The sequence below is a fragment of the Tupaia chinensis genome, unplaced genomic scaffold (assembly GCF_000334495.1).
Source record: "Tupaia chinensis unplaced genomic scaffold, TupChi_1.0 Scaffold138365_1, whole genome shotgun sequence".
NCBI classification, from domain to species: Eukaryota; Metazoa; Chordata; class Mammalia; order Scandentia; family Tupaiidae; genus Tupaia; species Tupaia belangeri.
This window is the reverse complement of record NW_006198262.1, coordinates 1,684,164-1,710,654: the sequence shown is the minus strand read 5'-3', so window position 1 is coordinate 1,710,654 and position 26,491 is coordinate 1,684,164. Positions and strand designations below refer to the sequence as shown.

The following is a 26,491-nucleotide window of genomic DNA, read 5'->3' as shown; positions in this document are numbered from 1 at the left end:
GGCCGCCCTCCGTGCGCGGAGGCTCCGGCAGTTCCAGCCGGAAATCTTTGCGTTCTGAACAGGTATCTTCAAGACAGCAGTGGAGCCCTGAGGGGGGCGGGTGACCAGGACCGGGGCAGCCGCAGGGTCTCGGGACCCCGACTTAGGACCCCACCCTGGAAAATCGCTTTGCCGCGCGTTGCTAGTCCGCGTTACTCGGGTCCGGAGCCTGTACTGTTTTACAAGCCCAGGCGGCACGGATTCTAGGCTTCGGACTTGCCGTTGCCAAGGAACTGGTACCTTGTCAGGGTCTGATGCTAGGAAGCTTATGACCGGGTCTTAATACCTTTCTACCTGGCCTGGAAGGTGATCGCTTCCTCACAGCGGCCTCTTCCCCGAACAGCTGCTGTCCCAAAGACCTGCCTCTCCGGTTTATCTCCCAGTTGATTTCTTGTATTTAGCATCGGGTGCTGTTATCATAGCCTTAAGTTTCCTGCTCTGAACGTGTTTTGCTGATTAAGATCGAAGACTATTTCCCTGGCCCCCTCCAGGTTAAATGTTCATTCCTCGATTCATTTCTTTGTGCAGGTGCACTTCTTCAGTTTCAGATTTCTCTGAAACCTTCGGTCTTTAAGATTGCTTGACCAAAAACAGTTATTTAATTGTGTAACTTTAAAGTTTTCTAAAGAAAACTGGAGGGGGAGGGGAATGTCCTTGTCTTCTAACAGAAATGTTTGACAGTTGCTAACTTGAGGTCAAGTTAATTTATAGTTAATTACCGTTTCCTGTTTAGGAACTAGGGTAAGAGGGGCAAGGAGTGTTTATTCAATAAATGCTGCCTGGGGAGAAGTGCAGTATGACACATGTTGGGGATGCAGTGGCTGTCACCGGGACGGCTGGGACCTGTGTGCCTCTGAAGAGGAAAACCAGTTGGTAACTGAGCACCCAGCAGAGCCCTTCCCAAATTGTTAATGGAGATTTTTATAGAGCCTGAAAGTAGTATCTTTTGGTGACACACCAAATATCTCACGTAAAACTTAAAAGTTTACACAAAGGGGACAACAGAGAAGGTCTTTAGGAGGGGTGGCTAAAAAGGAATATTTTTCAAATACTTGAACTGAAGGAATAATGTTATCTCTATAGCACTCACGCATTTCTCCTACCTGGATCTTAATTAAGTGCCAGTATTTTGTTTTAGATTTACTAAGGTAACATAATATAGTGGAAACAACCTTCTATTTGAACTTAAAATGTCTTATGTTTAAATCTTAGCGTCATAACAAAGTATATTGGTTAAAATCAGAAACTCCAACTCACCTGCCTGAGAACAAATGTCATTTTCAAGGTGGGATAAAGAATGATAGGCCTTGCTCTTTTTTATTTTTTTGGAGAGGTTTTTGCTATAGGGCGCATGTGCTCGCCAGAGAGACAGAAAGTGAGAAATCACCCCCCAGGGGGCAGCCATGCCGCACTCAATCCCTTCTCTTCCATTCTCCTCTCAGAATCTTGGACACACTCGCACACACCTCCACTGTGAGTTTAAGCCACTGGGTCTGGGACTCGAACTATGGTTGATTACATGGGAGTCCAGCAACGTAGCCATTATGCCAACCAACTGCTGGTCCCAGCCTTGCTCTTAAAAATCATCAAAGAATTGAGGGAGCAAAGGGATATTAACTTTCAGCTTTAGTTAAGTTTGGCCTGTAGCATTCAAGATAACTGAGGGTTAGAAAAGCAAGTTGTGTCAGGACAGAGAAAGTTGGCATTTTAATTCCTACATGGGGATCCCACTGAGGAGTCTAAAGTTAGGACACGGATGGAGAGGACCAGAGCCAAGCAGAAGCATGGGTGAACTGGAGAGAGAGTGTTCCAGGCAAGGATACTAGGAAGTTATAGCTATTTAGAAAAGAGAACAGCAAGAGGCTGGAGATTCAGAGTGTTTACTCTTCCTTGCCTGCTGGCATAATAAACAGTTTTCCTAAAAAAAAGAGAGAGAGAGAGAGACTGAAAGAAAAGAGACCAGGAAAGGGAAAAAGGAATGTATTCAGTTGCCATTCCAAAAGCAGGATCAATAAAACTTGGCACTCCATTGTGTGGAGAGTAGGTAAGGAAAGGTATCATAGCCAAGAGGAAAGTAACTTTTTATTATTATTATTTTTTTTTTTTTTTGAGAGAGAGATTTTTGCTATAGGGCACGTGCACTTGCCAGAAAGACAGAGAGATAGAAAGCGAGAAATCCCTTTCCCCCCCCCAGGGGGGGATGGCCACCGCAATCCATTCTCCTCCATTCTCCTCTCGGGATCTTGGGCATGCATGCACACACGCTCGATGTGAGTTTAAGCCACTGCGTCCGGGACGCGAACCGCAGTCGACTACTTGGGAGTCCAGCGACATAGCCATTACACTAACTGCTGGTCCCGAGAAAGTAACTTCTTCAAGTCCAAAGCCATAGGGAACATGGGAGGAACTGCAGGCCAGCATGTCTGACCTAGGGCACCCAGGATGTAAGTGGCCTATGAGCAGACAGTGGATTAAATCACTCCTACACAGGGGCCAGCAGGACACATGGCTGATCATGGTTCAAGTCCCAAACCTGGACTTGAAAATCACATCGGATGTGTGTGCACCCCAAAATTCCAGGAGAATAGAGGGGAAAAGATTATGGTGTGGCCATCCCTCCTTGGGGGTGATTTCCCACTCTCTCTCTCCTGCAAGTACACATACCCTATGGGAAAAACTTAAGGGGGGAAAAAAAAAAAAACTCTTAAATTTTTGTGCTAAGTTTTCACTATTTTCTGGGTTAGTTTAGTTCTCTTCTATTATACTGTGACATCCTGCAGTGAACTTTGTGCAAAAAATAACCATGATCTTTACTAATGGTTTCTCATTCCAATTTTAATTCTTTTGTTCATATATTCCAAGAAACACAAGTGCCAGCCAAAAATTAATTTATTGAAGTGGTCCTCTTCAAGTTCTCAATGAAAGTAAGAGGAAGATCTAGATCACACCTCAAGCGTGTAAAAATAAGCAAAGTTTAATGTGGGTGTGTTTATGCATTCCCTCTTATTTGAGAATTTCAGTTATAGTATATCTTATCCCAGAGAACTTACTAATGGATTCTTCTTTACCCTCTTTTTAACTAGGGAGTCTTTTTTAGTAGATGATTTAGAACTAGCTCAATTTGGCTTACTTAGAAGGAATTTGATTGACTTAGTAACTGAAAAGTAACTGAGAGCTTGTGAGCAGTTTGGGCTTTAAGTATAGCTGAGACTTGAGGCTTACTTGATGGCTCTGTATCCCGGGCTTAACTGCACTGGCTGCATTTCCTCCCTACCTGGTGGCCTCCTGTAGTCTCGTACTTGTTATTCTTCAGCCAGCTGTCTTAGTGGAACATAGTTTATCTTTCCTAGTAGTCTCAGCAAATTTCTGGTATTGGGTTTATTCATCCAGCTTGGATCACACACTCATGTTACTATCCTTGAATCCATTAGTGTGGAGAATGTAGAATTGGTGGACTCCTGAGTGTGAAGCATGTCTATTGCAAACAGGTAGCTGAGGAATACAGATGGGGTAAGCAGGCTGCCCCACCACAGAAGGAGAAATGAAGGAAAATGGAGATGGAGGCAATGGTTTCAAATAAGTGGAAAATGGACACCACTGAGCAAGCAAGAATAAATGTTACAACATCTTGTCCTCAAACTGGTGGTACTGCAGTATGAACAAAGTCAGGTTCACTAAAAATTATGACACTGAATGAGATCCAGCGAGGAGCCCAAGACCAAGCACGTAGTCTAAGCACGTAGCCTAAGAACCTTCAGCCAGATCTCACCTTAACCACGGCAGCTGCATGGCAAGATCCACACCGGCCTTCCCGAGAGCTAGTCCCGGCCTCTACCGCCACTAGCTGAGCCAACCACCAATCAACCATCATCAAGGTGCCCGAGTGAGAGCAGAGGAGGTGGCATGAGTGAAGCGGGTGAGGCCACCACCACCATACTCCCACAGGCTCCAGCAGAGGCCGTTGCCAGGGCCCTGCAGGACTTTGTGCCCAAGAGCCAGGCAGGCAGTGGCGCACCCCAGGCTGCAGGCCCAGCACCTACCACCCTCGTTGTTGGAAACCCTGGTGGGGAAGCACCCTCACAGCCATGGGCACCATAGCCTTGGGCACTGCAGCTCAGTTCTTCAACCACCTCCAGCAGTGAAGACGCAGAGAAAAACATTCTCGCCACCAAAGTCCTTGACACTGTCAAATGGTTCAACATCAGAAATGGGTATGGATTTACAAATTGAAATGACACCAACAAAGATGTATTTGTACATCAGACTGCCATCAAGAATAATAACCCAAGGAAATATCTGCTCAGTGTAGGAGATGAAGAAACCATAGAGTTTGATGTGGTTGAAGGAGAGAAGGGTGCAGGGCCAACATAACTGGCCCAGATGGAGTTTTATAGAAGACAGTCCATACACTGCTGATCGGCGCCACTGTAGATATGGCTTCTATGGCAGACGCCAGTGAATCTCCTGGTAATTACACTTGGGAGAAGGAAGGGAGCAGCAGCAGTGAAGGATTTGACTCCCCTGCCACAGACAGGCAGTTCTCTGGGGCCCAGAATCAGCTGCGTCGCCCCTAGTATCACCCTCAGTACCAGCAGTGGCAGTTTCCGCCTTACCACACAGGACAGACATTCGGCCATTGCTCACGGGCCTTTCCCCACCCCAGTAGATTACAAGCTGGAGAGACTGGAGAGATGAAGGATGGAGTCCCAGAGGGAGCTCAGCTTCAGGGATGGGTTCATCAGAATCCAACTTATTGCCCACGGTACCATAGGGGACCTCTTTGCCTATGACCTGCCCCAGCTATGGGAGAGGCTGAAGACAGAGAATCAACAAACAGCCAATGGTCCAAACCAACCATCTGTTCTCCAGGGATACCTGTGTCCCTACAACTACCGGCACCATCCCCATCCTCTTAATGCTCCCTCACAAAGTGGCAAAGAGACCAAAGCAGGTGAAGCACCAACTGAGAACCCTGTTCCAGCCACTGAGCAGAGCAGCACTGAGCAATGCCAGGCTCCCCAGGCACCTTCACCATCCCTGGCATGTCCTAAAGAATTAATGACTGTGTTGGGACCAGCCATTAGCGTAATGGCTGTGTCGCTGGACTCCCATGTAGTTGACTGTGGTTTGAGTCCCAGACTCGGTGGCTTAAACTCACGCCAGGCGCGTGTGCGTGTGTGCCCAAAATCCCAAGAGGAGAATGGAGGAGAAGGGATTGTGGCGTGGCCATCCCTCCTGGGGGGTGATTTCTCGCTTTCTGTCTCTCCAACTCTCTCTGTCTTTCTGGTGAGCACACGTGCCCTATAGCAAAAACCTCTAAAAAAGTGAATTGATGACCATGTAAAAATAAAGCAAAAAGCATACTATGACCTTACCAACACCAAAGAAACATGCAAGCAATAAAAGTGAAAGACTAACCAAGATTTGGACATGGGAATGTTTATAATTACTCTTTAAGAAACTAACAGCTGGGGCCAGCAGGTCACATGGTGATTAAGATGCTGGACTCACACATGGTGGACTGAAGTTCCAGTCTTGAACTTGGTAGCTTGCTTTCTCATGACTCCCCAACCCCAGGTCTCTCTGGTCAACTTGAAGACTAATAATAATAAATAAAATGAGTAATTAAAAAAGGAAAAGAAACTAACAACTGCAGAAGGAAAACTGTCAGCAAGTTTTTTCAGCAAACTGAGATCCCAGGATGCTTGCACAGAAGGCAAGAGAGCACTCTCCTCAGTTTCAGCAACCAACTATATTTTTTTCCTAGTTTGTACTGTTTTGGTAATATGAATTGAAAGAAATATTAATAACACATGAAAAACATAGTAATTTTCTTTTTCTTTTTTGGTTCATTTGGATGCTGGTGCTAAACTTCCTCTCATGGTTCAACTCCCAGACCTGGTGGCTTGAGATTCACACCAGGTACATGTGCGTGCATGCCCAAAATCCTGAGAATGGAGGAGGAGGGGATTGTGGTATGGCCATTCCCCGCTGGGGAGTGGGTTGTGATTTCTCACTTTCTCTATCTCTTTCTGTCTCTTGGGTGAGCACATGTGCCCTATAGCAAAAAATAAATAAAAATAAATAATTCAGCCAATAATTAAACATATCTTATGGGTTAGTCATCACCCAGCCTCTGTATGCTTGTTTTTGTATTTAACATGTCTGTATGGTCCTGCTCTTCCTTGTCACACATTTTCATTTCCCAGTTGTTATTGCTTGTGATTAAGTTGCCTTTTTCCTCCTTGTTATTATATAACAAGTTAATACACTGATTGAATTAGTTTCCTAACAAACATAAGAAAACTTTGTATCCTAGGCAGAAAAGCTCTCTTTTGGCCATAACAAAGTATCACAAACTACCTGGCTTAAAACAACAGAAATTAATTCTAAAGCAAGTCTGAAATCAAGTTGCTGGCAGGGCCTTGCTCTCTCCTGAAGGCTTTAGGGGAAGAACCTTTCTTTGCCTCTTCCTGGCTTCTCAGGATTGACAGCAATCCTTGGCATTCCTCGACTTACAGACACATTGCCCCAATTTGTGTTGATCATCATCATCATCATGGCCTTCTCCCTGGGTTTGTGTTTGTGTTTTTTCTCCCTTTTTATAAGGACACTAGTAACAGTAAACTGGGCTTACCCAGAGGACCTCATTTTAACTATAATAGATTTTATCTGCAAAGATCCCATTTTCAAATAAGTTCACATTCATAAGTACTGCAGGTAGGCCTTCAGCATATTTTTTGGAAGGACATAGTCCAGTCAACATGACTGGTTTTCTTAGCCTGCTATTGTGTTACTAACAGAAATCACTGAGACTGGGACCAGCATTTAGTGTAATGGCTATGTCGCTGGACTCCCATGTAGTCGACCACGGTTCAAGTCCCAGACCCAGTGGCTTAAACTTATGCCGGGTGTGTGTGCGTGCGTGCCCAAGATCCCGAGAGGAGAATGGAGGAGAAGGGATTGCTGCATGCCCATCCCCCCTGAGGGGTGATTTCTTGCTTTCTGTCTCTCTGTCTCTCTCTTTCTGGCGAGTGCATGCCCTATAGCAAAAACAAACAAACAAAAAACCTCTCCAAAGAAATCCCTGAGACTAGGTGATTTTTAAAGAATAGAGAGGTTTATTTGGCTGGAAAGTCCAAAGGTGTGGCACTAATATCAGGCTAGTCTCTGGGGCTACGTCATAACATGGTCTACTGAAGCAGACAGGTTAGCAGATTTGATTAAAAAAAGAGACCCTGAGACAGCCATCTTTCTTTTATAACAACCTACTCTCCTCGAAACTAACTTTATGAGAGCTAGAGCTCACTTTGTCTCATGAGATAGCATTAGTCCGTTCATGAGAGTGATGTCCCATGATGCAGACACCACCCACTTGCCCTACCTCTTAAAGTTTCACACCTCCCAGTGCACTGGAGACCAAATTCTAAAACATAAACTTTTGGAGGACAAACCATTATCTAAACCATCACACTGGTCAAATGTTTTAAGGTAAGTATTTGGAAAATATCAAGATAATTTAAGTGATATCTTAAGTAGAATTAGGAGCATCTATAAAAAGTATTTAACACAAACTATAATCTTTTTTTTTTTTTTTTTTTTTGGAGAGATTTTCGCTATAGGGCGCTTGCGCTCGCCAGACAGACAGAGAGAGACATAGAGACAGAAAGCAAGAAATCACCCCCCGGGGGGATGGTCACGCCACAATCCCTTCTCCTCCATTCTCCTCTTGGGATCTTGGGCATGCACGCACACGCACCTGGCATGAGTTTTAAGCCACCGGGTCTGGGACACGAACCGCGGTCAAATACGTGGGAGTCCAGTGACATAGCCATTACACTAACTGCTGGTTCCCCACAAACTATAATCTTTCAAAGTGATAGAAAAATTCTGAATACTTTGTGAATAATGAATTAACCATTAAATGTTATAATAGTTTATAATCCTTTTACTTTAAAGAAATCTTTTCTGCTCTTATAAACAGCACAAGTTTGCAGAATGCCCCACAAGATTGGATTTGTAGTTGTCAGCTCATCTGGACATGAAGATGGCTTTAGTGCCCGAGAACTCATGATCCATGCACCAACTGTCAGTGGATGGAGGTCACCAAGGTAAAAGCCTAGAAGGGAAGGGTGTGGCCTAGGAGACAGCTTCAGGTTCCTGAACACATGAGCACCCTTCATTTTAAGCTAAGTTTATTATAGTTCAAATGGACAGTTCACAAGAATGTCAGACTGCACTGCAATGTCTTCCATCCTGTTTTATTATAGATTATTCTCTTAGTCTTCGTTAAAGTTTTTAAGGATATTTTTCTTTTTACTGGTAAAGCATTTTTAAAATAATAGATTATTGTCTTATGTTTCAAATAACCTTACCACAAATTATAAATACGTACCCTGCATTTAAAACATCTAAAGTGACACTGTATTGATAAAAAAGACTAAAGAGTATTCATTTCAAAATTGCTTGATTCCCAAGTGTTCCTAGCTGCCTGCCTGCCTTAATTGTGTCTCTTTTATAACCTTTGCCATTTTGAAAAACCTGGTGTTAGGGAAGATCAAGCGGTCATGCCCTCAAAATAAGAGTGCAAATCTGCTCATGATGAGCTCCTGGCTCCTTTGTCCCCGCTCACTCTCTACATCCATTTAGGATTAGTTTCTGGACAGTGAAAGGAAAGATTTGCAGATTCAGGCCATTCAACTGATACTTCTTTCTTGACTCTTCCCTCCTTTTGTTCTTCCCGCCGACAGTTATCGAGTGTTTTCCTCATGCCGAGTATGTTTCCAGGCAAGAGTGTGCAGCACTGAATTGAGAGCAAGGCCCTCTGACAGCTCTACCTGACAGTCCTTTAAGAAGCTTATAGATAAGGCCTGGGTTTCTGGCTGGCCTGGGCTAGGGGTATGTGGAGGTGCCCTTGCTGAGGTAAAAGGAGATTGGCAGAGGTAGAATCAGGAAACCTGGGGTCTCATCTGTGTCACTTTTTTTTTTTTTTTTTTTTTTAACAGAAATTTTCCTTTCTGGTATAGCATTCCCTTCAGCACTTCTTGAAAAGCTGGTCTGGTGTTGGTAAATTCTTTAAGGTTTTATCTGAGAATGTTTACCCTTTTCTCCCCCGTAAGAAGGATAATCTTGCTGGATATATAGTATTCTTTAAATATATTTTCCTATTCTTTCCTTTCTTACATTGTTTCTAATGAGAGGTCTGATGTTATCCGCTATAGGGCACAGTGCGCTCACCAGATAGGATAGGATATCCTTTGAAAGTAACTTAATGTTTCTCTCTTGCCAATTTTTTTTTTTTTTGAGAGAGATTTTCACTATAGGGTGCATGCGCTCGCCAGACAGAGAGAGACATAGAGACAGAAAGCGAGAAATCACCCCCCAGCGGGGATGGTCACGCCGCAATCCCTTCTCCTCCATTCTCCTCTCGGGATCTTGGGCACGCACGCACACGCGCCCGACGTGAGTTTTAAGCCACCGGGTCCGGGACGCGAACCGCGGTCGACTACGTGGGAGTCCAGCGACATAGCCATTACGCTAACTGCTGGTTCCCTCATCTGTGTCACATTTAATGCCTTTTAGATGTCGACATGGAAATGTCAATCTCCCTCTAGATAAAAAGGAGTCAGGCTCAGGGCAGTGTCCAGTTGGGGTTCCTTGATAAATAAGATGTCTTTAAAATCATGGAGCTGATAAGATCCTTATGTGTATGTAAAGAAGAAAAGGAAACTTGGAGGCACATTCAAGGCTGGATGAGAGGACAGAGCCTCTGAGGTAGGAAGAGGACCAGGACAGGGTAGCATCATGGTTACTTGGCCTAGCAGAGTGTTTGAGGAGTGTGAGTAGTCATGTGGGCTGAGGGAGGGCAAGGCCCTACAGGAGACCTTGCACCTGGTATCAGGGAGGTCTGTGGTGACCTTCATAAGGGTAGCCCATGAGTAGTGTGGGACAGAGTTCCTGGAGTGGAGAAGGGCACAAGAACATGGTGAGAGTGACCACAGACATCTCCCACATGACATTTACTGAGGCAGCAGGTGGGGATAGGGGAGATGCCTAGAGAGGGATACATGGTCACAGGGTAGTGCTCCTAAAATGGGCTTTTTCGAGTGTTTGTGTATTGTTGAGAACGAGGGAATAACCATAGGAGGCAAGTCTTTGGGAAGGCCCATCGGGTGAGTTGATACTTGGACAGGCTTTGGTCTAGTCAAGAGTGGGGTCAGGGAATGGTGCACCAAGCCAGTAGGAACTGCTGTCACAGTGAAAGAACCCCTACTTGATTATGCCTGTTTCTCAGTGAAGTTAGGGTGAATCAGTGGCAGCTGAGGCTTCAGGGGAAGAGAGGTTGGAAGAAGAGGAGGCCAGGTGTATGCAGCAGACAAGAACCACATATGTGCAGCTAGTTGAACACACTGAGGGTGGTGACACTGGAGTTGCAAGGGGCTTTTCCAGATTGCCTCTGTCCATCTGAGTTTCCCCTGCTCCTTATGTCTGCAATGCCTTCATTGGCACATCAGCTAGTACTTGATTGGCAGACATAGGTGGTCTTTACTGTCCTATAAGCATGCAGGTCGTTGCCTTATCATGCTCATATATTGCACTGTGAGGTCTCAGCTGACTGCTGTGGTTCTCGAGCTAATTTTTATTTAGGTTTCTCTTTTTAAATTTGCTGGAGGGTGTGTGTGCTTGCCAGCAAGAGAGTGAGAGAGAAAGTAAGCACACATCCCCCATTCTCCACTCAGGATTTTGGACATACATGTCTAGTGTATTTTTCAAGCCACCAGTTCCTGGAACTCAAACCATGTAGTTGGCCATGTGGCATCCAGCCACCTTAACTACCATATCACCACTGGCCCTTTATTTAGTTTTTAAATGTGTTACATCCCATAAGTAAAATCAGAAGGTCCATCGTGAACCATAGTGTGGACTTCTTTCTCTAGATCTCTGAGCATCAATAGTAGGCACACACACTCCTTAAATCTTGGTAACTCAGGATCCCATAAGCAGGTAGTTTTTCTTACATATTTAGGTTCCTGAGGAAAATCCACTGAGTCTGTCTCACCCGCTAATACAGCCTCTTAAGACTAATTTGTTTATCTCATGATAAAGTTCAGGTTTGATTTCAAACCATTTATGGATGCAAAAAGTATGATTTATGTAGAGTGACAAGCAGATTAATCAAATCTCAATTCCAGTTTGAGCTCCAACAGGGAAAAGCATGGGAGAAGGGAAATAAGGTCATGGTCATTTTTGTACCCTCAGCACCTATAGGTTGTTCACCTCATAGCAAGTGCTTGATCAGTGCTATTACCTACAAGAGTGGGATGCTAACATTGAGAAACCATCTGTAGCAATTGTTTAGGAAAGAAAAAAATGTTATTTGCTTTCAGATTTTGCCAGTTCCCACAAGAAATTGTTCTTCAAATGGTGGAGAGATGTCGAATAAGAAAACTACAGTTACTTGCTCATCAGTATATGATTTCAAGTAAAATTGAGTTCTATATTAGTGAAAGCTTACCTGAATACTTTGTACCGTATCAAGCAGAGCGGTTTCGAAGACTTGGGTAAGAATGAAAGCTAACATTTGTAATGGCAACTTTTAGCCTTTTTCTACCTCTGAGTTCTTGATAAACCAGCGAATGCCTTTTGCTTTTGGTCCTATGTTACTTACTTCTCTTTGGTTCAGGATTAGTGCCTCATAGTATTAACATATTTACTTAATAAGCAGTATTATCATTTCTATTAATTCTGCTATTCAGCTAGACTTTACAGATACAGGTTTGTTTTGTTTTGTTTTAAGAATACCAATTAGAAGATTTGCTCAGTGGCAGTATCATAGCTAATGAGGTTTATCCAAGGTACAATTATTGCTAATTAAAAGAATACTAATTAGAATTAGACTTCCATTTTTTTCCCCTTAGGTTATTCTTTCCTTTTTTTTTTGTTTTGTTTTGTTTTGTTTTGAGAGATTTTTGCTATAGGGTATATGCACTTGCCGGAGAAACAGAAAGACAGATAGAAAGCAAGGTCCAGTCTTCTCTCGGGATTTTGGGCACGCACACATATGCACCCAGCGTGTTTCAAGCTGCTAGGTCTGGGACTCGAACCACAGTCAACTATGTGGGAGTCAGCAACATAACTATTGTGCCATCTGCTGATTCCAGGTTTTTTCTTTCTATACTTAGACTTAGTTTAAACCCATTGAGTTTAATAAGAATGGGAGCAGTTTTGTTGAAAAGTTCATTTTTCAAATCAACATACCCTTTCATTGTGTTTTTCTCTCAGCTATGTCTCTCTCTGTGATAATGAAAAGACAGGTTGCAAAGCCCGGGAACTAAAATCAGTTTATGTGGATGCAGTAGGGCAATTTCTTAAGTTGATTTTTCACCAAAACCATGTCAATAAATACAACATATATAATCAGGTAAGATTAATACATCTTCACTTTGACTCTATTTCTTACCCTGTTTGTAGGATTATGTAGTCATATATCTTTTCTTAAATTCATTTTCAAAACTGTAAAATGGGCTATTTTATGAGAGAATGTTGAGCTCTCTAGGGCAGTGCCACCCTGTGCAATAGCCTGGGAACATGGCTAGTGCAAATGAACTACTGGGACAGTCACCAGGACACTGGGCTTCAAAGACTCAGTATGAAAAAGAGCATAAAAAAATTCATGAATATTCTCATATAAATTACATGTGATGAAATGTTTTTACATATTGTAATAAGCTACTATCAATATTAATTTTACTTGTTACTTTTACTTTTTTTTTTTTTACTTTTACATTTTTAAATGTGCATGCTAGCAAGCTTAAAGTGACATCTATGGTTTGTATCCTGTTTGTATTAGACAGCACCATTTTAGATAAACCCACTGAACTTTCCAAGATAAATCCCCTGATGGAAATTGGGAACAATTTATTTTTAAAGAGAGGTTTTTGCCATAGGGCACATGTGCTCACCAGACAGACAGAAAGCAAGAAATCACACACACACACACCCCCAGGAGGGGGTGGCCATGCCACAATTTCTTCTCCATTCTCCACATGGGATTTTGGGCAGGCACACACAGACGCCCGGTGTGAGTTTTAAGCCTCTGGGTCCCAAACTCAAACCGCTGTCAACTACATGGGAGTCTAGTGATGTAACCATTACGCCATCTGCTGGTCCCTATTGGGAGCACATTTAATGTTGCATGCAATCCATAATTTCTTCAGGTCCAAGCTACTAGTTCTCAATTCTTTTCATTTCTCCCTCTCCCTCTCTCTCCTCCTTCTTCCCTCTCTCTCTACCTCCTTGCCTCTCTTTCCTTCCTTCCTTCTTTCTTTCTTTCTTTCTTTTCTCTCTCTCTCTCTCTCCCCCCTCTCCCCCTTCCTTCCTCCTTCCCTCCCTTTCTTTCCTTCCTTCCTTCATTCAAGCAGCTAAGTTATAGTGATTCTCAACTATGAGGATGAAAAATCACTGACTTAGAAAAACCGAACTATGTTAAGTTAGGTTTTCACTTCATTGTCTGACTTATAGTTATGACCTCCATACTTACAGATACAGGTTTGTTTTGGGGGTTAACCTTGCTTAGGTGACTGGTTCACTACTATGTTAAAGGCTATGTTAAAATTTGGGGGGTTTTTAGCTATTATTATTATTTTTGCACCCTTTACACAGTTAAAATAGCCATTTAATTCAGCATTAAAATATTAACTTACATAATTGATAAAGGTGTTAATAACAGTTCTGTACATTAGCATTACTTTTTATAATTAATGCACTTAGATATGTGCCAGTACATATATCTAGTATGATAACAGTATAGATCAGAGTTCCTCACAAAGGGGTTAAATCATCTCAAACATTTTGTATTTAATTTCTATTTATTTAACTCTTTCTTAGGTTGCTTTGGTTGCAATAAATATTATTGGAGACCCTGCAGATTTCAATGACGAAAACAATATTGTAAGTTTGGGAAGTTTAATTCCTAAGGAAGAAAAAAAAATGTAAGGTTTTTGCCATATGGCATGTGCACTCCCAGAGAGAGAAAGAGGAAGAGAGGGAAAATGAGAAATCGCCTCTCAGGAGGGACCAGGCTGTAATCCTTTCTCCTCTCTTCCTCCTGGGTTTTGTACATGCATACACACATGTCTGGCCTGAGTTTCAAGCCACCAAATACAGGTCTTGGATCATAGCTGGTCATGTGGGAGTGCAGCACCTTAACCATCATACCACCTCTTAGCCCTAGAAAATATATTTTTATCAGGATGGGATCATTTATTTTCATCACAAAAAGTATCATTTAAAAAGTCGTTGTGTCTTTGTAAAATTGACTAGTGAATAACTATTAAGTTATTTTTAGCAGCATGGTGTATGTATGTGTGTTGTGTGTGTGTATTTTAAGAATTATTTAATTTTGGGGACCAGCAGTTAGCGTAATGGCTATGTCACTGGACTCCCACATAGTTGACCACGGTTCAAGTCCTGGACCCCGTGGCTTAAATTCACACTGGGCTCATGTGCGTGTGTGCTCAAGATCCCGAGAGAATGGAGGAGAAGGGTTTGCGGCGTGGCCATCCCCCCTGGGGGAGTGATTGCTCACTTTCTGTCTCTCTGTCTGTCTGGTGAGCACACGCACCCTATAGCAAAAACCTCTCCCCAAAAAAGAAAAGAAAAGAATTATTTAATTTCGTTTATCATTTTTTTTTAAACTTGCTACAGAGCACCTGCACTCATCAGAGAGGGACACAGAGAGAAAGGGAAGAAGTGAGAAAGGAAGCTGCCAGGTCTGGGACTCGAGCCTCATTCAGCCATGTGGGAGCCCAGCACCTTAACCACCATGCCACCTGTTGGCCTCCAGCAGCATGGTGTATTAAACTTTTCTTTTACTCAGGAATTTTAGCTGTCCCTCCAAAAGACTAGGCTAATTGAATTTTGCTGGCAACATACACGAAATAATTCTGTAGTTAAGGTTCTGTGTTGTTCCTCTTTTGTTCTGAGATACTAAAGAGACGATTTGCTCCCAAAGACCTCTAGAGAGAAGCTGATTGACCATTATCTTGGACACAACACTGAAGATCCAGCTCTAGAAGGAACTTATGCTGGGTAAGAGTCTTGCTTCCTCGAGACACTCAATTCCTATGACTTTCCTCAGAATCATATATGTGTCAGTCATTTCCAAAGGATTCTGGATTTGAGGGCCTCTCAGTTCACTTAGATAAGTCACTAATTGGATTGTCTTAAATATACATAAAGATTAAGGTCACTGTTTTATTTAGTGTACCTTCACCAGTTGCCCTTCAGAAACTACTTCATTTCTATGTGTTCAAGTATTACTAGAAGGTTCCTAAAATGCATTCAGGAACAAGATCTGTCAACCATCCTTTGATATTTTATTTACCTCAGATTCTTTTGGTTTTTCTGGTTTTGGTTGTTGGTTTAGTTTGTTTTTTGATTGCCAGAGTGCATGTATGCTCTCCAGAGAGAAAAAGTACCTTTCAGTGGAGCATGGTGCTTTTCTCTCTGTATCTCAAAATGTGTTTTTCAAACCACCTGGGCCAGGACTCAAATTACAGTGATATGGGATGTAGTTCCCTATGCACAGGGCTTAATTGCTTTGCTGTAGGGCTGGCCAATCATGTCAGTTTTTAAAACATTTTTTTTTAATCAGTCCTCCCTATCTTCACATTCACAGTTGTCTATATTTATTTCTTTTGCTGTTTTTTTTTTTTTTTTGGGGGGGGGTTGTGTGTTTTTAGTGGTAGAAGGGACCCATGGTGAGTCAGGAGTGAGTGAGGAAACTATGAAGCCCTGTTGTATAATCCTTCATCAACCCCTCTTTCTCTAACCACCTCTTTGGGACACACAGCTCCTTCAACACCTTAATGTGATTGCTCCTTACTGCAGCAAGGACCCCATCTCAAAGGAGTCTGATCTAAAGAAAAGAGGAATTCAAAACCGTAGGCATGTCCTCTTCTCTGATGGCAGCTTCTCAATAAATAGAACATTTAAATTTTAGTAGAGGTCTCAAATTTGTCCACAGATATGGCTAAATGTCACTTTCACTTGCATGCAGACTGCTGACACAAAGCAATTAATACTTAAACTGGGCTCCCCTGGTTGCACAAAATATGGGGTAGATTCCTTCTACAGTTGCCCAGGAGCCATTTGCAATTGGCCAGAGATGTACACTAGTGGACAGGGAACCTTTCCTTCTGCCCCTAGAGGCCTGGTCTTCAGAAGGACCTCTCAGTCTGAGAAAGGCTGAGTGGTAGAGGAGGTATAGGTCAGGGGTTATCACAGGAGGTTGTGAGCATAAAGTGCTTAGAAAGTAAAGATTGTTCTTACAATGTTCATGAAAGTTAATGATAAAATGTTAATTACCAAATCTACACAAGCTTCTCATTCTCTACCTCAGATTCCTCCCTTGCCTGAGAAAAAATAACAGGACCCTTTTCATCTTTTAAGATGGTGATTTGAAATACTTTGTAGGGAGAGCACTGAAGAGTAGATAACCATCTCTCTCCACTTCTCGTCAACATCATCACTCTGGCTGTGCCTTGGTTTCTACGCTTATTGGAGCCAGTGCCAATAGAAAAGGAACAACCAAATTTGTTGATAGACTTTTAACTTACCTCCAATAAAACTTTTCTGTAATTTTGATTTACTTTAGATATACTTTAGATCACTTGTCTTAATCAAATTAGCCAAGTGGGATGGCAGACTATATTTTCCTGTCCTGCTTTATCCCTGGGGTTTATGAAGGTAAAATGAGAGCTTGTAGATAGCTTGTATATATACCAAGTGCTGAACTACACTAGCCATGAAGTTGGTACCACTGGCAGCTTGCATTTGGTGCCACTGGGAATGTTATGTATGAAAGGAGTAAGTAGCTCTCCTATTGCTGGGTTGCCCAGGGATTCTGCCTGGGAAACCATAAGACATTATTTTTTCTTCATGGAATTTTTATGATCAGATGTCTTTGTGCTCATCTCGGGAACTTCAAGGCAAAACAACTTAGAATTAAGTCTGTATTTAGCTAAAAATGGTTAACGTGATCTTGTAGAAACACTAAAATGTGTCACCATTAGTCATCACTGGGATTACCTGACACTCTTCAAAGCTGCCAAAGCTGTCCTAGCTACTGGGCCTGCATAGTGCTATTGTAAACGAAGTGCTGTGAATTCAAGGGGTGGGGAAATATTAGAGGGGAGAGGTGGAATATTCCTGCGTCTCATTTGAATTTGTTACTATACAAATTTACCAACCAAATTTTTGACTATTTTAATTAAAAAATCTATCCATCCAAGTCACAGCTAACAATTAGAACAGACTGGGATACCTTGAAACATGTCCTTTTAAGTTTCTGTTGAGTGATTAGACTAGCTTGATTATTCTAGAACAGGAAGAAAGCTGATCAGTGCCCAAGAAGAAACTCTAAAGGAAGAAAAAGGTAACACATAATCAGAAATGGGTATCCAGGTAACTAAAAAGATCACTTATTATAGGAACAATTTTTTGATCTATTCTAGGGCTAAGTGGTTGATATCACACAGTTTAACACCAGATCTGAGATAAAAGCCAAATGGTAGCAATTTGTAACCTATCAGATTCATCAAAAATATTGTGGTATTATTGTAAAATATGGATGCCTAGACTCCACCTTGACCCACCAAATCATACTCATTAGAGCTGGGAAATGGGGTCTGATCATCTGTTTATTTTGTTCTTTTTGTTGATTCCCCCATTCTATGTTTGATTCATGTTTGCTGTCACATCCCAGTGCTTACAACCATGCCTGCCCCAGATTTGAAAAACAAGTGATTGGATGAATGCAGCAAAGGCTCAGAGACCCTGCAGTGCAGTTCAGTGAGAGGTCAAGAACATGAACTTTGGTGTCACTGCTTGCACTTAAGAGCTACATCACTTGAAGATCGTTCCAGATTTCTCTGAGTGTCTATTTTCTCATGCAGGAAATGCTTTATAAAGGAGATTGGAGGTTAGGGGGCATTTTCTCAACTGTGCATCTTCAGCACTGAGCCCATAGGACTCCGCTGTGTGACAATACCCTTTAGATTGAAATTTTCTCTGAAATATTCATTTCTTTCCTTCAGGAAATCTGACTATATTTCTCCATTAGATGACTTAGCTTTTGATATGTACCAAGATCCAGAAGTTGCGCAGATTATACGCAAATTAGATGAAAGAAAACGTGAAGCTGTCCAAAAGGAACGTTATGATTATGCCAAGAAACTGAAGCAAGCTATTGCTGATTTGCAAAAGGTATTGCTACTGGAGAAAATCATTCCTATTTTACACTTACAAGTTTTATGTATAATTTTCACAACTACATGTTAAAGAAACATGTTACTACAAGCCATGAAGTTAGTGTGAGTTCAGAAATCTTAGCAAATAAAATTATAGTCAGATGAGCACCACAAAAATGTAAATGAAAGCATGGGCTTTCTCTTTTTAGACTCACACTCAGATGCCTTCCTCAGCCACCTCACTGCTTGAATCCTCATTGCTCCAGGAAAATGGTAGGAAATGAGCTTTCTCCAAAGTTAACTGTGGACTCCTGAGGTTATTAGGTGTTGGTACAGCAGCAAGCAGCACAGCATCTGTGACCTTCAGTTTCTCTGTGCTCGTTTTCTTCTCCTCACAGGACATATATATGGTCATTGCCACGTCATTAATCATTACTCTGAAAATTATCTTTGCACTTGACATGAGTTGATCCAACTTTGAAACAAAAAAGCAAATATTTGTGCTTCAGGTTGGGGAGCGCCTGGGAAGGTATGAGGTAGAAAAACGCTGTGCTGTGGAGAAAGAAGACTATGATCTTGCCAAAGAGAAGAAACAGCAGATGGAGCAGTATCGTGCTGAGGTGTATGAGCAGCTGGACCTCCACAGCCTTCTGGATACTGAGCTGGTAGGTGCAGGAACAAACAAATGAGGACCAGGGACAGAGTGTAGAGTGGGTAGAGGGATGCCGAGGAGACCAGATTCAATGCTATTCTTGAAATTGGGCATATATTTATAAATGTAATGCAAAAGATTTTGAATACTCAGGTTATCATATAAGAGATGGCTTCAGCCTTTGTGTGCCTCTGTCGGGTAGTTTTTTGGTTTGGGTTTTGTTTTTTTTAAGAGACAGAATCTCACTCATTGTTTAGCCTGCTTTGAACTCAAAGTCCTCCTACCTTAGCCTCCCAAGTAGCTGGGATTCTGGGTGCACACTGCCATGTTCAGCTCCATCAGGTAGATTTGTGCCATGGCATGTTCTTTACAAAGGATTTGTAGTAGAGGAAAAGGAGAATGAGTCGGGGATCAGGAAGATTGTGACTCTGCCATGTTTACCAATAAGCCGTCTTCCTCCAGCTCTCAGTTTCCTCCTTTGTAAATGGAAATGTTAATAACCCTGCCTCACCACCCCTTTTAGTGTTGTGAACAGAAAGGGAGAGAATGAGACCAATGGCTTCAGTTCATCAACAGCATGTTTCACGTAAGGCTTTCTGCCATCCCATGACAAATTAGGAAACTGAAGCTCTGGGACACACACAGTAGTCCCTGAGAGTGCAGAGTCTAGAGCTGGATTGCCTGGATTCACATGTAGGCCTCACCTGCTAGCTGTGGGATCTCAGATGCATTCAAGCTGGCTCTGTGCCTCACTTTTTCCATCAGGTTTTAAACGAGGGTAAAAATGGTATAAACATGAGTGAGATCATCTGTCTAGAGCATAATGACTGCTAAGTCAGTTTGCTAATGAGGATTCTACAAAATCACCTGCTTTTGCAAACACAGTAATCGCAGTGCCAGATTTTGAATACAAGTCTGTATGGATTCAGCCTGGGTGCTTCCTACCCACCATCCTACTTCTCCACAGACACATGTGAACTCACTCCATGTACTGTGGTGATCTGTGTACAAATCCTTATTTTTATACTAATATTCTAAATGTATGTGTCACTTCTGTAATCCACACAGTGACCATGGTGAGACAACTGAGGGCAACACAATGTGACCTTGTAGGACTGCAGGGGAAATGACTTCCATTCTGGAAGTTTTTTATTTGAAAACTTTTTATTGTGCCAAGGATGTCATTCCACAGCCATTACAAAGTCTTATTCACCTGGGGAGATGAGATAGTTAGATATTTTGTGGCAGTGGCATTTGAAATTAAATGTCCTTTTTTTCTCTAGATAAGAAGACCTTTTGATTTGCCCCTCAAGCCCCTTGTTCATTCTGGCAGCCCTCACCACCAAAAGCCAGTACCCTTACTGCCACGAACAGAAGAAAGAGGAACAGAAAACCAGTTGGCAGAACCTTTCCTTGAGGAAAAGTCTTCATCTTACCCTCTAACTGTTTCTCCTCAGCATTTTGCAGTAAACCGGTTACTGCCTGCCACAGATCCTCATCCAAAGATCAATGTAGGTAACTCAGTTTCATCATCAGTTTACTCAACAGAGACTGAGAACATGTGTTGTGCCAGGTACTATTCCATTGCATAGGATACGTGAGTGCATCATATAGTCAAACTCCCTCCTTATGTTTCAGGAGAGAGATGTAAACACAACACAGCAACACTTCCCTTACAAGAGGCACAGTTTCCAGTTCAACATGTTAGACCTCTCACCCTGCATCTGCCTCCATCAGCCTGAGTCTTACACACCCTTCATCCTTCAGAACATCGTTTGCCCTATATAAAAAATACATCTGCTTAAAACATCTGCTTAAAGCACTATTTCTAAGGAATAAAAAAGACAGTATTTGTAAAACGACCAATACATGAATTAGCCATAGTAAATCTTCAACAAAGGTTTTGTGTATAGTTACTATACCTATTAAAACTGTATATTGTATGTATCCAGAAACTGAGTCAAATTCAAGATTTTGTAACTAAGGCATTAAGAGATCGTGTGGGTTTCAGGGTTGGTTAAATTCAGTAGCTCAACAGTGTCATCCGAAATCTGGTTTCTTCCTATTTTTAGACTGTCATCCAGTTCACTGTCACCCCAGGGCTAGCTACTATCTCAGTGGTTCTAAGCTTCACATCTGCACATTGTACTGTCTCAAAGAATGAATGTGTCCTATTTAAGCAAGAGTTTTTGAATGTGCCCTAGTTAGATCAACAGCATGTGCCAACCTTTGAAGGAACAACTAGGAGCAAAGGAGGGACACATGCTGATTGACTTGCCAAGGCCTTCCTAGGAGAGCGCGTGCGCTCGCCAGACAGACAGAGACAGAGAGACAGAAAGCGAGAAATCACCCCCCGGGGGGGATGGCCACGCCACAGTCCCTTCTCCACCATTCTCCTCTCGGGATCTTAGGCACGCACACACACACGCCTGGCATGAGTTTTAAGCCACTGGGTCCAGGACACGAACCGCCGTCGACCACATGAGACTCCAGCAACATAGCCATTACACTAACTGCTGGTCCCCCTAGGAGATTCTTGAACCCGTGTGACAAATGGACCTGGGGGGACCAGCAGTTGGTGTCATGGTTATGTCACTGGACTTCTACGTGGTCAACTGCAGTTCGAGTCCCAGACCTGGCAGCTTAAAACACACTGGGCATGTGTGCGTGCATGCCCAAAATCCAAGAGGATATTGGAGGAGAGGGATTATGGTGTAGGCGTTGTCCCTGAGAGATGATTTCTTGCTTTCCGTCTCTCCAGTGAGTGCACATGCCCTACAGCAAAGAAAAAAAAAAAAACTCTCAAAATAAAAAAAAATGAGCCTGAGTACCACACAGGGAAAAGGAAGGGAAAATACCAACTGGGCCCCTAACAAGTTGCTGCAAAGACTGAAAGAGTTTATTTATCATCTCAGTATTTTATAACTATTAGTAAATTTTAGAATATAAGAAATTTTTAAAAATATTTATTTAATTTCATTTATTCATTTTTTTATTTCAACAATAGAGAGAGAGAGAAAAAAAAAGTAAGAAAGCAAACTGCCAGGTCCAGGACTTGAACTGTGGTCAACCATGTGGGAGTGTCCAGTGCCCTACCACCATGCCACCTGCTGGTCCCAGAATATAAGAAATTGTTCACAAATACAGTATACACCAATCAATATATCAATAAGTATTAAGGATGAATAGTTTACCCTCACTGTTTCAATCCACAGTAACACCTACCTCAGAAAGTGAATCAGGAATCACTGTCTTTGTATTACTTAATTACTCGAAATGTTTTTATTTATCTCCTTTTTTTTTTAAGGGAGTTTTTTTGTTTGCTTGCTTGTTTGTTTGCTATGGGGCACATGTGGTCACTGGAGACACAGAGAAAGACAGAGAGAGAGAGCAAGAAATCACCCTCCAGGAATGATGAACACACCACAATCCCTTCTCCTCTTGGGATTTTGGATGCACACACACACACACCCAGCATGAGTTCCAAGCCGTCAGGTTTGGGACTCAAACTGCAGTCGGCCATGTGGGAGTCTAGCACCATAACCACCATGCCACCTGCTGGCCTCTGTATTTCCTTCTTTAATTGTACACTTCTGTCTCCCCATGAGGTCAGAAAGTTCATTTTATTTATTGTTGTATATGGAGCATTAAGAACAATGCCTGGTACATTCTAGGAGCTTGGTTAACTATTGGGTCATCAGAAAAGTCATGACATGTTTTTCTGTGCAAAAATGCATCATGACTTTTCCAATGACCCAGTATTTGTTGGAGTGATAGTTGAGTGGTATTGACACCTGCCTGTAGAGAATTTCAGTAGGCACTGCAGAGAAAGCTTGCTTAAAAAATTTTTAACTTTGCTGCCTGTTCTAAGGTCACCTGATAATGAACGTGTTTATTAAAGTCAGGTTTGATACTTATTTCTAAACAGTAAATTAAGAAAATACCAGAAATCTTGTCAGAAAATAATGCAATAAACTTTATTTTGGTAATCTCAATGTCAGTTGAACTAAAATTGTTACTTGTAAATAGTAATTAAGTGCATTGCTTTTAAAATTAGGTCTTTAATGAGTTCTGAAGGGAATAGAAAGCCTCATCTAATTTTTCCAATTGCATCCTATTTGTTGTATAAATTATTCTAATCTGATGATACTGATGTTAAGCAAAATGGGTGATTCGTCTCGCACAAACACGCGCCTGGCATGAGTTTTAAGCCACTGGGTCCAGGACACGAACCGCCGTCGACCACATGAGACTCCAGCAACATAGCCATTACACTAACTGCTGGTCCCCCTAGGAGATTCTTGAACCCGTGTGACAAATGGACCTGGGGGGCCCAGCAGTTGGTGTCATGGTTATGTCACTGGACTTCTACGTGGTCAACTGCAGTTCGAGTCCCAGACCTGGCAGCTTAAAACACACTGGGCATGTGTGCGTGCATGCCCAAAATCCAAGAGGATATTGGAGGAGAGGGATTATGGTGTAGGCGTTGTCCCTGAGAGATGATTTCTTGCTTTCCGTCTCTCCAGTGAGTGCACATGCCCTACAGCAAAGAAAAAAAAAAAAACTCTCAAAATAAAAAAAAATGAGCCTGAGTACCACACAGGGAAAAGGAAGGGAAAATACCAACTGGGCCCCTAACAAGTTGCTGCAAAGACTGAAAGAGTTTATTTATCATCTCAGTATTTTATAACTATTAGTAAATTTTAGAATATAAGAAATTTTTAAAAATATTTATTTAATTTCATTTATTCATTCATTTATTTTAATTTGACAGGAGAGAGAGAGAGAAAGTAAGAAAGCAAGGCACCAGGTCTGGGACTTGAACTGTGGTCAACCATGTGGGAGTGTCCAGTGCCCTACCACCATGCCACCTGCTGGTCCCAGAATATAAGAAATTGTTCACAAATACAGTATACACCAATCAATATATCAATAAGTATTAAGGATGAATAGTTTACCCTCACTGTTTCAATCCACAGTAACACCTACCTCAGAAAGTGAATCAGGAATCACTGTCTTTGTATTACTTAATTACTCGAAATGTTTTTATTTATCTCCTTTTTTTTTTAAGGGAGTTTTTTTGTTTGCTTGCTTGTTTGTTTGCTATGGGGCACATGTGGTCACTGGAGACACAGAGAAAGACAGAGAGAGAGAGCAAGAAATCACCCTCCAGGAATGATGAACACACCACAATCCCTTCTCCTCTTGGGATTTTGGATGCACACACACACACACCCAGCATGAGTTCCAAGCCGTCAGGTTTGGGACTCAAACTGCAGTCGGCCATGTGGGAGTCTAGCACCATAACCACCATGCCACCTGCTGGCCTCTGTATTTCCTTCTTTAATTGTACACTTCTGTCTCCCCATGAGGTCAGAAAGTTCATTTTATTTATTGTTGTATATGGAGCATTAAGAACAATGCCTGGTACATTCTAGGAGCTTGGTTAACTATTGGGTCATCAGAAAAGTCATGACATGTTTTTCTGTGCAAAAATGCATCATGACTTTTCCAATGACCCAGTATTTGTTGGAGTGATAGTTGAGTGGTATTGACACCTGCCTGTAGAGAATTTCAGTAGGCACTGCAGAGAAAGCTTGCTTAAAAAATTTTTAACTTTGCTGCCTGTTCTAAGGTCACCTGATAATGAACGTGTTTATTAAAGTCAGGTTTGATACTTATTTCTAAACAGTAAATTAAGAAAATACCAGAAATCTTGTCAGAAAATAATGCAATAAACTTTATTTTGGTAATCTCAATGTCAGTTGAACTAAAATTGTTACTTGTAAATAGTAATTAAGTGCATTGCTTTTAAAATTAGGTCTTTAATGAGTTCTGAAGGGAATAGAAAGCCTCATCTAATTTTTCCAATTGCATCCTATTTGTTGTATAAATTATTCTAATCTGATGATACTGATGTTAAGCAAAATAACATCTTTCAGGCCAGGTAAGTAAGGGCAGTAACTCTGCAGGTGACAGAGTCACACTGCAAGAATGGGAAGGGGGATGAGTACCCACCTCAAGAGCTAGCTCCACCGGGCTTTCCTATTTCCCTTGCTTACCTGCAGGTGGAATCCCTGCCCTACGATGAGAGGCCTCTTCCAGCTGTTCGCAAGCAGCAGGGGGAGGCACCAGGGGAGCCAGAAATGAGTGATGCAGACATCAGTGATGCTCGGAGAGGAGGCATCTCAGGGGATCCAGAGCCCTTAACAGAAAAAGCCTTGAGAGAAGCCAGCTCTGCCATCGATGTATTAGGAGAAACCTTGGTAAAGAAGGGGGGAGAAGCTATACACACACGTACACACACACACATACACACACACATATACATATGTATATATGTGTAAAGTAAGAAAAAAGGAAGAGAAAACACCTAAGGCTTTTTGTATTTGTAATCATTGATTTCTCTTTGCTTTTATTGAATTGGAAAGTCTTCTGTTCAGAAAAGTCATGACATGTTTTTCATGTTCCTCAAATACATTCTATAGAAGTTCTGTTATTAGAAAAGATTCTTCTTAGATTTTTAAAAAGAAAAAAGGCTTTCAAGTTGTCTAGTAATTGATGGGCAGTAGTTGTGATAATTATGAAGATGCTGACCTTGAGGTAAACTGAGACTTGCTTTGTGGTAGGTTGCTGGGGCCTATTCCAAGACATGGTCCTATCGAGAAGACGCACTGCTTGCCTTGTATAAAAAGCTGATGGAAATGCCTGTGGGAACACCAAAGGAAGACTTGAAGAACACCCTGAGAGCATCCATCTTTCTCATCAGAAGAGCCATAAAGGACATTGTGAGCTCAGTAAGTGGCACTAGCCCCAGAAATCATGAGTGGCCTAACAGGCATTTCACAATAAAGTAGTGTAGCTTTTTTTTTTTTTAAATTATATTTTTTTTCCCATCACAACACACAAATGAATTTTCCATCCAAAATACACTGTGCATTGGCTCAATCAAGCACATCAACATATATGTTCTCAGCAAATAATTTCCCAATTCTTGTGTCCTGCATACCTTGCCTTTTGTTTTACCATCCTAGATTCCCCATCCCCCTCCCTCTGTTATGACCCATCCTCCTCCCACATTGTCCCTGGCATCCACGGTTGCCCTCCGTGCCTCCCCCCTCCCCAAATGATCTGTCAGTGATCTTAATTAGTCTAAGTCTCTCCAATAGTTATCACAGCTGACACATGCCTCTACATGAACTCAAGTCTGACTTTAGGCCTAAACCCCATTGGGTAAAAAGAGCATACTATAAAGTAGAACCCAACTGGGCCCATACCGCTCACTGCAGCCATCAAATATCCAATTTTTTTTTTTAAATGGTACGAATAGTTTAACCGTTTTTTTTTGTTTGTTTTTTGTTTTCGTTTTTTTCCCGTAACATTCATTCCCTGAGCATCATCACAGCGTACTAAATGTAATCTCCCATCTAGAATAAACTGCACAGTGACCCAATCAAGCATGTTATCATCAATAATATTCCACTTCTACTTTCTTGCTTATGCACATATATGTTTTTTTTCCTCTTCCTCTTTTTTTTTATTTTTTTTT

At 41.9% G+C, this 26,491-nt stretch overlaps 1 protein-coding gene and 1 pseudogene across 4 annotated transcripts in view; both read left to right on the top strand.

The window, feature by feature from the left end:
• CEP104 (centrosomal protein 104) overlaps positions 1-26,491 on the top strand; it is a 57,760-nt gene continuing 31,269 nt past the window's right edge. For 3 of the 4 annotated variants that reach the window (XM_014592694.2, XM_006161192.3, XM_027765422.1), the window contains exons 1-11: positions 1-62; positions 8,024-8,150; positions 11,427-11,600; positions 12,322-12,460; positions 13,927-13,989; positions 15,053-15,129; positions 18,138-18,306; positions 18,800-18,955; positions 20,226-20,453; positions 25,011-25,208; positions 25,572-25,739. In XM_014592694.2, coding sequence (XP_014448180.1) covers positions 8,038-8,150; positions 11,427-11,600; positions 12,322-12,460; positions 13,927-13,989; positions 15,053-15,129; positions 18,138-18,306; positions 18,800-18,955; positions 20,226-20,453; positions 25,011-25,208; positions 25,572-25,739 — 1,485 coding nt within the window. In that variant the 5' untranslated portion in view covers positions 1-62; positions 8,024-8,037. Of the gene's footprint in view, positions 63-5,935; positions 5,962-8,023; positions 8,151-11,426; positions 11,601-12,321; positions 12,461-13,926; positions 13,990-15,052; positions 15,130-18,137; positions 18,307-18,799; positions 18,956-20,225; positions 20,454-25,010; positions 25,209-25,571; positions 25,740-26,491 lie in introns of all 4 variants that reach the window. The other variant, XM_006161193.3, reaches the window with a different exon arrangement.
• Positions 3,635-6,530, top strand: LOC102468398 (Y-box-binding protein 3 pseudogene; annotated as a pseudogene).